Source organism: Vombatus ursinus, unplaced genomic scaffold (assembly GCF_900497805.2).
Source record: "Vombatus ursinus unplaced genomic scaffold, bare-nosed wombat genome assembly UNPS02014798.1, whole genome shotgun sequence".
Taxonomy (NCBI): Eukaryota; Metazoa; Chordata; class Mammalia; order Diprotodontia; family Vombatidae; genus Vombatus; species Vombatus ursinus.
Window position 1 is genome coordinate 71,267,642 of NW_020954576.1, and position 12,374 is coordinate 71,280,015.

The 12,374-nt window shown below is 36.6% G+C and overlaps 1 protein-coding gene across 1 annotated transcript in view; it reads right to left on the reverse strand.

Moving 5' to 3' along the window:
- The window catches only part of LOC114049867 (regulator of G-protein signaling 7-like), a 633,475-nt gene that overhangs the window by 90,535 nt on the left and 530,566 nt on the right, over window positions 1-12,374 (reverse strand). The window contains exons 7-9 of the mRNA XM_027871311.1: window positions 11,587-11,651; window positions 10,293-10,369; window positions 10,102-10,183 (exon numbers count right to left, since the gene is read on the reverse strand). Coding sequence (XP_027727112.1) covers window positions 10,102-10,183; window positions 10,293-10,369; window positions 11,587-11,651 — 224 coding nt within the window. The remainder of the gene's footprint in view (window positions 1-10,101; window positions 10,184-10,292; window positions 10,370-11,586; window positions 11,652-12,374) is intronic.

The following is a 12,374-nucleotide window of genomic DNA, read 5'->3' on the forward strand; positions in this document are numbered from 1 at the left end:
TATGCATTGGAGGCAGGCATATGCAAGTTGCATACAAGTAGATACAAGGTAATCTTAAGAGTAAGGATTCTTATTGTTGCTGTTATGGACCCCTTTCTGATGAAGTGTGATGAAGCCCATGGATCCCTTCTTAGAATAACATGTCAAAATAATTGAAGGAAATGATAAATTTTAGTTGGAGGTTAATGAAAATTATTGTAATTTTTTTTTTCTCATAAAAGTTCATGGACCCTTTAAAATATATCCACAGATCCCTCGATGGGGAGAGGATAGGGTCTCTATATCCTGGGTTAAGAACACTTTCCTTGGAAGGGATTAGGCACTAGTCACTGAGAGACCAGAAAAGGTCACCTGAGGAAAATAGCCTTGAGCTAGTTCTTTGAGGAATCGGGCAGAGGGGAGCAGGAGCCAAGGTTTAAGCAAAGGAGGAAACTATGATGTATGGAAAATTATTTCAACCTTACATCAATTCCCACCCCCCACCTCTCAGAGAGCACTATAGCACTTTCAGGCAATTTTTTTTAGCAGTTAACTCCATGGTACCCTCCTGTGGAGGGCAGGGGGAGGGAAGGATCCTTGATACTGTGGGGATCAATTTGCCATATGAATTTCCACCCCTAGGATCTTCTCTTTAATGTTCTATAACCTTCTGAGCTGTAGTAATTTCAGTCAAGGATAGTTAAAGAACAGGGAAATGATTTTTATGATATATAATCATATAAATAATGAAGCTAACAAAAAGTAAGATACTTTAATAGATGGGAAAATCCTTTAACAAAATATAGCACTTATGTTTTAAAAAAAAACTTAAAAAAGCATAGGCATGGAAGAGAACTTCTTTAATTATTATCAAAAGCAAATATTTCAGTCTACAGTTTTATATTTTATACAATGCACAAACACTAAAAGTTTTACCTGTTCAAATAAAGCAAAAACTGTCCTTTATCTCCACTATAATTTGACCTAATTCTAAAAATACTAGCTATAGTAATAAGACAAGTAATAAGACAAGGAAATTAAAGGTATAAATACCAGCAAAGATAAGACAGAACAAAACATTGAAGTATTTTGGACTAGCAGAGATAGTCCACAACTATTTTCTCCATTATTAATCCAATCCTTCCTTCCAGCTCAAAAATCTAAGATCATACAATTTTAAATATAAATGTATTAATTTACTATTAATAACATATATTTTTACTTTGTTTTTAAGAAGATGATAGCACTTTTTTTCTTTCTCCATAGCAATTACTTCCAGTTTCCTTATTAAGGCTTTCCTTATTTATAAGAGATGGAATCTATTTTACAAGTTATTTGTTAATCTCCTATTAGTATCTGCCAGATCCTAATAAATCAATCCAGTTTTCACTCTGGTGTGAGTTAGGGAAGTATTCTGGTTTGTTTTTTTTTTTTTTGGTCTCAACTGATATCTTCTTGCATTGTAGTGGTGAATTTTGAGCTGAGGATTTCTAATTCCTAGTTTAGTATTCTTTTAATGACTATGCATATATATTCCCCCCTCCCCCTTATTTTACAGATTCAACAATAACAACAACAACAAATCAAGTCCCAAAGATGCCATTCAACAATAGGATCATAGTGCCTGGAACTGGAAGGGACCTTAGTGGTCATCTAATCCTACCTTTGTGTTATAGGTAAGTCTTTCTATCTCTAGACCAATCGCCTGGTGATACTGACTTAGCCTTGTTATGAATAAACAGCTTATTGAAGGGCACAGTGATGGTTGCAGAGGTAAGACTAGAGCTTATGTCCTAGGACCCATTGTCTATACTTCTTTGACAAAAGCCCAACCACACTGTGCCTAGGCAGAAACAGGCATTTTTATCAGCTTGGTAAGACTTAGCATAAAACAGACTCACTTTCAAGAACATCTGTTAAAATTTATTCTTAAGACTGATTTCTACATATATTAACAAAGGGTAGAGAACCTCTCTTCAGCCCCCAACTGTATTTTGCAAAGTGCTGATTAGAACAGCTGCAAACTTAAATCAATGAGACATGTACCATCTCAGTCACTTAGAATTTCATCATAATTCTCTCTATTCCCCAGGCCCATTACCATGCCTCTATTTATTTAGTCCTGTTATGGACATATTTCAGTTTTATTCACTACAAAGGAGTTGCTAAAGGGAGAATTTTAGCAACCTTATGTCTGTGCTAGGGACCAGTTATTTTAAGAAAAGACAGGAAAAAAAAAGAAAAGAAAGACAAGAGCAGAAAAAGCTTTTTAAGTAGCATCCTGACTCCAAAGTCACTGACAGTATCACCTTTCCACATCAACATTCATGGAGAAATCAAAGTATAAAAAAAAATCAAGAGTAGAGCAGCTCCTGTCTGTGAGGAAATGACAATTTGAAGACTGTTGGCATTTCTTGAGCACATAAAATTGTTTCTAAACCTCTGAATTAACCTTCTGTCAATATATAGAAGCCCAGAGAACAACAGTGTTATCCAGTGAGAAAAGGCAAATGGGAAACAGTCAAATGAGCGGAGTGCCTTGCTTAGAAACATACAGAGCATTCTGGAAACTACTTATTTTCCTCTAGAAAATAAAAATGATGGGCATCTTTCTTCTACGGAGTTTCAAGGACATTATGGATGCAATCTAATGCAGAAACCTGGAAGTCAGGAGATAATTTTCAATGATACACATGAAAAGTCATAGACTTTAAGGGCCAGAAGAGACCTTGGACATAAAATATTCCAGCAATCTTATTTTATAGATGAGGAAACTGAAACTTAAAAAGGTTAAGTGCCTTTCTCAAAGTGACACAAGTGATTACCAGAAACTAGGCTAAAACCCAGAAGTCATGACCCGCAGTTCGATGCCCTTTCACCACCCCATTTTGTCACCTGTATTAGTTACAAAACATATGGTTTGTTTCTGTTATCCTCCCACAGCCCTTTCAACACTATTCTCATACCTCCTTTCTCTCTTTTTCACTTGGTCCCCCAGTCAAGTTGTCTCTGGCCATCCAAATCTTCCCACTTCAGTAATGTTGCCTAGGACTGTCTTCCTCCCAAATGTCCATACCATAAAATTACTTCATTTTCTTCCTCCCATTATCAGTTAAATTATTTTTCCCCCTCACTACATAACCATGTCACCTTTTCTGGTGCTATCCTTTCTCCTGCTTTTCTTCTCCAATGACAACTCATGGTTAGCCTTTCTATCCTGACTCCTGGCTGATTACATTGGTATCTACAATGGAAAGAAATCTCTATGAAGTTCCTAATACATTGGGTAGATCACCCAATTAAAATTTATGGGAGAATACGGACCTGCATTAAAAAGGATGAGAAGGCATGGATGCATTTTGATTGACACCATTGGAGGAAGTATTCACACTGATAAGATCTGAATTATCTTCTTTTCCCCAGTCCCAAATAAAAATATCTTTCTCCCCCTTATCCATGTGGTTGACATTGAAGAGGAACAATAATCTAATTAACAATTAAGTAACTTATACTAAGTTCTGAATGGTTTCATCAGTCATGAGGAACAAAATGAACGAAGGTTTAACTCTCCCAAGGGGTATTAACATTTTAAAGGAGAAATATTAACATAAGTGAATCTCTAATTGGCAGCACAGTATTTGTGAATTATATAGTAGGATCATAGGGTAACAATTCATAGGGTCATATATTTAGAGTCTGGCAGGATATCAAAGACTATCGAGTCCCAAGTCCTCATTTTAATAATGAAGAAATGAAGACCTAGAGAAGTAAATGGACTTGCCCAGGATCACACAGTTAGTTAATTTCTGAGATGGGATTTTAAGCCAGGTCTTTGTAACTCCAAGTCCAGTTCTTAAAAAAGAATCTTCCAGTAATCATAATGATTCCAGTAATCATTCCAGTAATCATATAGGAAGGCTGCTATATAATTTATAGAGACCAAATCAAGTACAGTCTTAGAAAATTAATTAGCCCTATTGAACTATAACCAAAATATATCAACGGTTACAGTTTTATAACCAACTCTACTTATTTTGTTTATGACAATGCAGTTTTCCTTACACATTAAATGATAAAACCAGACCTAATTTTTTTTTTAAAAAAAGAGAAGCCAGCCAGATAAGTTCCACTTCAGACATTATAAAAATTCAAAAATAGAAGCAAGTTCAACATAGAATTTAATAGCTCCATAGCTCACAAACATTGAAACTTGAATATATGAAAGGGGCATGTTGAGCACAGCCTTGGTCTGCTCCTTAAGGGTATTTATGAAGTCACTCTCAAGGTACTAATTCCAATCATCCTAGATATTTTTCTCACCTTTCAAGTCTATTATGAACTCTGATTACATTAAGAAGTACATCATGCCATAATGATCTGAGCAAGACTTACATAAGATTTTTACCTTGTTAATGAAAATAGGCTCTGTTTTTCTACCAATGCCCTTTTTAGCTCTGGTATTTTGGGAGTCAACCAAGAATAAATATTTTTTTTTTTACAGTACAGAACTGCTTAGTTCAAAAGATATTTAAAGATATTTTCTTCCTTCCTTCCTCCTTTCCTTCTCTCTCTCTCTCTCTCTCTCTCTCTCTCTCTCTCTCTCTCTCTCTCTCTCACAGGTTAGACTGTTACTGATCTGATTGGTTCCTTTCCTGGTCAGCTTTGGATCAATCACAACTAATCAGGAAGCCTTAGTGTATAATTAACAACTGACGGTGATGGAGTGAAAGAAAGAATAGGAAAGGAGGGGAAGGATGGAAAAAATGGGAGGGATAGGAAATTGACAAGTGAGATAGAGAGAGGAGCAAAGGGAGGCAAAGAAGGAGATGGAGAAAGGAAAGGTAGGAAGAAAGATAAGGCAATAGGGACCAGGAAAAGGAAAGAATAAAGGAAACAAGCATTTTTAAGTGCCTACTGTGTGCCAGGAATTGTACTAAGTGCTTTACAAATATCTTGTTTTTTACAACAACAACCTTGAGAGGATTTTACATTTTAAAATATTCTCATTTTACAGTTGAGGAAACTATGGTAGACAGAAGTTAAATAATTGCCCAGGGTCACACAGCTAGTAAGAATCTGAGAGAGAATTAGATCTTAGATCTTCTCAACTCTAGGCCCAGCACTCTGTCTACTCTGCCACCTAATTCTTAGGAGAAGGGTGGAAGAGAAAAGATGGAAGAATGAGGGAAGAGAATGAACAGGAAATAGAGACAGAAAAAGAAAAGAAGAGAAGATGGGGAAGGAATTGGGGTAGAATTTTTAAAATGAAACTTCTGATAGGACAAATGGTTTCCTTAAAAGAAGGCCATGAAGGTGGCACCTAAGTGGTACAGTGGTTAGAGCACTGGCCCTGGAGTCAGAAGGACCTGAGTTCAAATCCGGCCTCAGACACGTGATACTCACTAGCTGTGTGACCCTGGGCAAGTCACTTAACCCTAATTACCTAACCAAAAAACAAAACAAAAACAAAGCAAAAGAAGGCCATGACTAAAATTTACCCGTTGATTTATTGACTATTTATATGCTGTGTCTCTAAATCACCTCCATTAGTTTTAGTAAAGCAAACAATGATCTTGCCAAATAAAAAGTTTCATAAAATGAGGACAGCTAGGTGGCACAATTGATAGAATGCTGGGCCTGGAGTCAGGAAGACTTAGCCTTGCGAGATCAAATCCAGCCTCAGACACTGACTAGCTGTGTGATCCTGGGCAAGTCACTTAAACCTATCTGCCTCAGTTTCCTCATCTGTAAAATGAGCTGGAGAAGGAAATGACAAAGCACTCCAGTATCTTTGCCAAGAAAACCTCAAAAGGGGACCATGAAGAGTCAGACATGACTGAAAAACAACAGAACAACAATGATCATAAGATAAGCAATTGGTCCCATTGCTTTTTACCATTTCATTGAAAGACTATAAGTAGGCAGGTTTGATATGAACATTCATTGATGTGATGGAATTTAGGAGAAGGTTCAGTTTGAGTGATCAATATGAAGTTAGATTAAAAAAAAACATTGTTATAAGGAGAACTGGCATTTGTTATTAGGTGTCTGCTAAGTGGAAAAGTGCTGGGTAGTGAAGATACAAAGGCTCCACAGGAGAAAGTGAGGCTGGTGACTTTGCACAGCCCTCTCTCACTTCAATCCAATTCACTTCCATGTCATAGAGTCACCTCCATGATGTCATGATCCTCTTTGAGAATGAAGGACAAACGATAACAAAAACAAAGACCAAAACAAAACTGTCTCTGTTCTCCAGGAGCTAATCCATGTGAAGAAGTAAGTAAATACCAAGGATAGTTTGGAGAGGGAGAATGTGTTAATAATGAGTGGGGGAAGGGAAGGTAGAAAGAAGAAGGTAAAGACTAAGCTGTTTTTGAATTAAGTTAGGGATTCTAGAAGGAGGAAAGACAAGAGTGCATTATAGCCTTGGGGGACCACTAGTACAAAGGCATGAATGTGAAATATGGAATGTTAAGAGATAACAGGTCATTCTAACTGGATCAAAGATAGAATGAAATATTAATATGAAATAAATTAGAAATTTATATGAAATTAATATGAAATAAAATTAGAAAGGTACATGAGAAGAAGATTATGGAGGGCCTTAAATGCCATGTTGAGGATTTTATATTTTAATTTTGGAAGCAATTGGCAATTTTTGAGTAAGGGGATGACATAGATCTGTACTTTAAGAATATCAATTTGACAGCTCTTCAGAGGTTGTCATGGAAAGGGAAGAGATTAGCTTTGGAATCAGGAGGCAAAAACCAAAATTACAAAGCTATTGCAATAGTTCATTGGAGAGTTGATGAGCCTGAACTAGGGTAGAAATTGCAGGAGTGGAGGAACTGATATGAGAGAGGTAAAATGAAGAAGGCTTGGCAACTAACTGATAAGACATGGAAAGAGTTAAGGATAATAGGAAGGTTCTGAATTAAGTTTGTGAAACTGGAAAGAAACTGCTGAGTAGTGCCATCAATAGAAAGCTGGAAGTTTGAAGGACAGATGGATTTTGGAAGAAATGTAATATACATTTTAGACATATTAAGTTTGAGAGGCTTATAGGATGTACAGGTAGAATGTAAAACAGATAGAGCTGATAAAAGACTGAGCTCAGAAAAGAGATTGGGACTGGATTTGGAAGTCATGTGTACAAAGATGGGTATTAGATTGATGAATATCAGTGATGGAGTTAATGATGAGGATATCCGCACTAGAGGTGATGACATTCCCAAGCGAGAGAATACTTAAGAGAGAAAATAAGAGGGCCTAGACTAGAATTTTAATGATGGTGATATTTACCAGAAGAGGATGAAGACCAAACAACAGCAACTGAGAAGGGGTAGTCAGAGAGGTAGAAGGTATACAAAGACAAAACAATGTCACAGAAGCTAAAAGAGCAGGAATTATTCAGGGATTAGAGGGGGATGTAATGTCAACAGCTCTAGAGAAATCAAGAAGGATGATGATTGAGTAAAGGCCATTGATCTTATTAATTAGGAGATTATTAGAACTTTAAAAAGAGACACACACAAAGACTTAAAATAAGAGACTGGAGCAGAATCTATTAGGCTTCAGCTGAAGTAAAAAAGACAGGGGTAGCAATCATGATCCCAGACAAAACTAAAGCAAAAACAGGCCTAGTTAAAAGAGATAATCAGGGAAACTTCTTTTTGCAAAAGGTATTATATATGGGGAAGTAATATCAAACATTTTAAAAGTTTTTTTTCACATAAAGGACATTTCCCAAATGTAGAGGGAACTGAGTCAAATTTACAAAAAAAAAGAGCTATTTTCCAACTGATAACTGGTCAAAGGATATGAACAGGCAGTTTGCAGAAGAAGAAATCAAAACTATCATCATAAGAAAAAATGCTCTAAATCACTATTGATCAGATAAATTAAAATTAAAACAATTCTGAGGTACCACCTTATATCTATTAGATTGGCTAACATGACAGAAAATGAAAATAACAAATGCAAGAGGATCTATGGAAAAAATAGGTGCACTTATACACTATTGGTGGAATTGTGAAATGGTCCAACTATTTGGGAGAACAATTTGGAGCTATGCCCAAAGGGCTATAAAACTATGAATGTCCTTTCACTCAGCAATACCACTACTAGATCTGTATCCAAAGAAGTCAAAGAAAAATGAAAAGGAGCTATATATACAAGAGTATTTATAACAGCTTTTTTGTGGTGGTAAAGAATTGGACATCAAGGGGATGCCCATCAATTGGGGGACATGGCTGAACAAGTTGTGACATGATTTTTTTGGAATATTATTGTGCCATAAGAAATGACAAACAAGTTGGTTTCAGAAAACCCTGGGAAGACCTATATGAACTGATGCAAAGGAAAGCAAGCAGAACCAGGAGAATATTGTACATAATAACAGAAATATTGTAAGAGTGATCAACTATGAAAGACAGCTACCTGATTAAGACAATGATCCAAGATAATTCTGAAGGTCTCATGATAAAAAATGTTATCCACCTCCAGAGAGAGAATTGACAAACTGTGAGTGCAAATTGAAATAGAATTTCTCCCTTTCCATCCATATGGAGATATGTTTTGAATTGATTTCATATTTTTTTTTCTTTTTGTTTTTTTTAGGCAATCAGGGTTAAGTGACTTGCCCAAAGTCACACAGCTAGTAAGTGGCAAGTGTCTGAGGTTGGATTTGAACTCAGGTCCTCCTGACTCCAAGGCCAGAGCTCTCTCCACTGTCCCACCTTGCTGCCCCAATTTCACATGTTTAATTGACACCATATTGTTTCCTTTCTCAGTGAGTGGGGGGAGGAATGAAGAGAGGGAGAGAACTTGGAACTCAAAAATAAATAAATAAATGGAACAAAAATAGAATAAATAAATAGAACAAAATGTTTTTTTTAAAAGGAGATCTTTGTGACACCTTAGAGAAAACCCTATCAATAAAGCATTGAAATCAGAAACTAGACTGAGCAATGGAGAAGAGAGTGTAAAGTGTTGAAACATAAGTAATTAATTTAAACAGTTTTTAAAGGAATATGGCTATTTGAGGAAGAAAAATATGTTGAAATGGCAGGGTAAAGTGAAGGTTTTTTAAGAAAAGGAGAAACCTTGGCACATATAGATCTAGATCTAGATATAGAAAGATAGATAATTATAAAGATAGATAGAAGAGCCAGAATAAGCAAATATCGAAAATTAGAAAAAGAAAAGGTATGATTGATGAGGCAAGCTCCCAGAAAAGATGAGAGAGCAGATGAGAGGATTGAGAGCGTAAGTGGAAGGATTAGCTTTGGCAAAGAGAAGGCCTATTTCTTATCAGACACATGTAAAGAGTCAGGAAAAAAAAATAAGGCTTGTTATGCAGAAACGAAAACTCACTTGAGATTAGATAACATAAATTAAACATGAAGCAGGTTGGTATGGTTGGGTTACTCTCCAGGATCACAGTGGATGGTGGGCGTAACCCATGTTTGGAGTTGGACAAATAAACATAGAGTTGTTAGTATTACGACAAAGACGCAAGAGTTTCAAGGCTCGCAGATTGTGTATGCTTGAACTAATCAACCACAGGTTCAAGGATGAAGGGAGGGAGAGGAGAACTAGAGTTGGTATGTACTGCTTTATACTTTGCAAATAACTTTACCATCCATTGTATCCTTTGAGGCTCACAACAACCTTATGTAGTATGGTATAATTGTCCTCATCATGGAGTTATGAAAACTAAGGCTAAAAAAAGATTAAATGACTTGTCCATAGTCACACAATTAGTATGCCGGAGGTGATATTTGAACCCACGTTTCTCTTGACTGCAAGACAAGTACTTTTCCTCTCTTGATATAAAAATATATAGGAGGAACTCTTAAAATTCTAAAGTGTAGAGATTGAATTAAAATCATCAGTACCACACCTGAACAGAATAAGATTGTATTTTCTTTAATAAAGTATCAGATATCATACTACTGAACATTGGCCTACTTGTGAAAAGGAGTGGTCTTATTTTACTAACTCCTTCTAAGGACAATGGGAGAATGAAATAATTTCCCACATCTCTCATTTCAAAATGCCTCTTCCGCTAAGCAAAGGCTGAGATGATAGATTTAAAAAATGTTCTATGCCTTTACTTACCACTGGTCTGTGTACATCCCAGAACGCTCGTTCCTGGCTGTCAAGAATCTTCCTTTCTATCTTGTCTCTTTTCTTGTCAACTCTGTGAACAATGTAGTGGTAAAGGAAATAAACATTAATTACAATCCTTTTGGAAGGGAAAAACCTCACCGATGTGATATCACCAATAAGCCTGACTCACAAATACTCACTTTGCTTGGGCTTCTGCTTGCATAAAAATAAACTCCCACTTCCGGGCAAATGCTCTTTGTAGTCTTGCCAAGCTCTCCTGAAAACACATCATGGGTTAAGAATATTTAAGACCATATTTTTCTGCTACAGATTACTTACAATTAGTTACAGTTAGTTGAAAAGCCAGATGTAGAGCTATTACTAAAATGATGCATGTATGCATCTAAGCCTTAAAATAAGCTATCTTCTTATATGATTTTACCATCATTAAAGAAGTGACTTCTAAAAGTGTAATTAAAAATCTTTTATAACTGCAGTATATGTAAAGATCATTTTTTTTTTTTGTTTTCAGAATCATGCTAGGAAGTACTGCAGAAATACAATCAGTGCATCTGTCAGGACTCCCACTTTACACCAAGGAATAGGAAATTAACTCTGACTATAAATTAGATTACAAGCCAGGACACCAAATTTCCTGGCATGCAATTAAAGGCTGACCTTTGTTTGCTCATACCCCTTTTTCATTCCTTGCCTCAGTTTCAGTGATCTCTAACTTGCTTAATATCTGAAAAGAAAGAAATCAGGTTCTTGCTGAAGTCTTTCTATTGATAGAAGTCATTTCCCCTACCACAATGATCTTTAACTCCAAATTGGCAATGTGGCATAGTGGAAAGAATACTGGATTTAGAGTCGGAGGACCTGGGTTCAAATCCACCTTTGTCATTTACTACTTGGGCAGGTCACTTAACATCTCTGGGCCTCAATTTCCTCAAGTATAAAATTGGGAAGTCGGACTAAATGCCCTTTAAGGTCCCTTCTGGCCCTAAATCTATAAACTTCTGATCTTAGTCAACTAACATTTACGTACCTACTATGTGCCAGGCATTGTGTTAACCCTTGGGATAAAAAGAAAGGCATAAGTTGTCCTTGCCCTCAAGGAACTTTATAGTCTAATGGGGGAGACAACAGGCAAAATATTATGTACAAACACTGCATACACAGGATAAATTAGGGATTTGGTCTCAGACATTAGCAGAGTACATGCATCACAGCAGCCATTAAATCCACCCCTTCACCCTACTCCTGTCCAGTTGCTTGATTTGTGCTCTGGAGCCTCATCAGCCTGACGGATGGGGTGAGAGATGGCCAGATAAAGGCAGAATCAATAAACTATACCACCCAATCCTGATCCCAGCACTCCATGAAGGTGTAAAGGGAAGAGAGTGCAGGTGAAAGCAGCTGTTCTCCGTTGCTATTTGCTTAAGGTCTCGATTTATTTGAAGCTCTAGAGAAGGTCCAGGATCAGTTACTTACAGCTTCATAGTCTGCTAGCTCCAGCCGGGCTTTGTTTTGCATTGTTCTCTTGCAGAGGTAAACAGCTGAAAAAACAAGCAAGCACAAGAATCAATCATTTCCTACCTGCCTCTTAATGCCAGGGTCCTGTAAATCAACCTTAAATGGCTTTATCTGCTTTTCTTAGAAATGTAGTCTGTGTTTTTTTTTTTCCTTCCACCAATTAGAGGTAGCTGGTGGCACAGTGAGTAGAGTTCTGTGTCTGAAATTAGGAAGTACTGAGCTCTCTGGTCTCAGGCACTTAATAATTGTATGACCTTGGGCAAGTCACTTAATTACTGTTTGAACCGGTTTCCTCATTTGTAAAATGGAGATAATAGTAGTACTCACAGGGTTGTTGTGAAGATTAAATGGGATAGTAATTGTAAAAAGCACTTAGCATACTGTCTGTCACTTAGGAGGTATTATATAAATGCTTATTCCCTTCAATTTCCCAAATCATGGTTTCTGATACATTCATTTGTTCACTGAACTTATTAAGCACCTACTATATGCCAAGAACTGCTTCAGATACTAGGGATAAAAAGACACAAATAAAACAGTCCCTACCCTCAAGGGGCTTACATTCCAAGCAACAAATATCATAATATTTATTTACCAGATGTCAGACAGAATGATAGTATTCATCAATTAATTCAACAAACATTTATAGAATACTAAAAATTCACAACAGAATAGACACATTTGCTAATGCATATACGTATGTAGAGAGTCAGGTTGGTTTAGTACAAGGGTGGAGAACCTGAGGC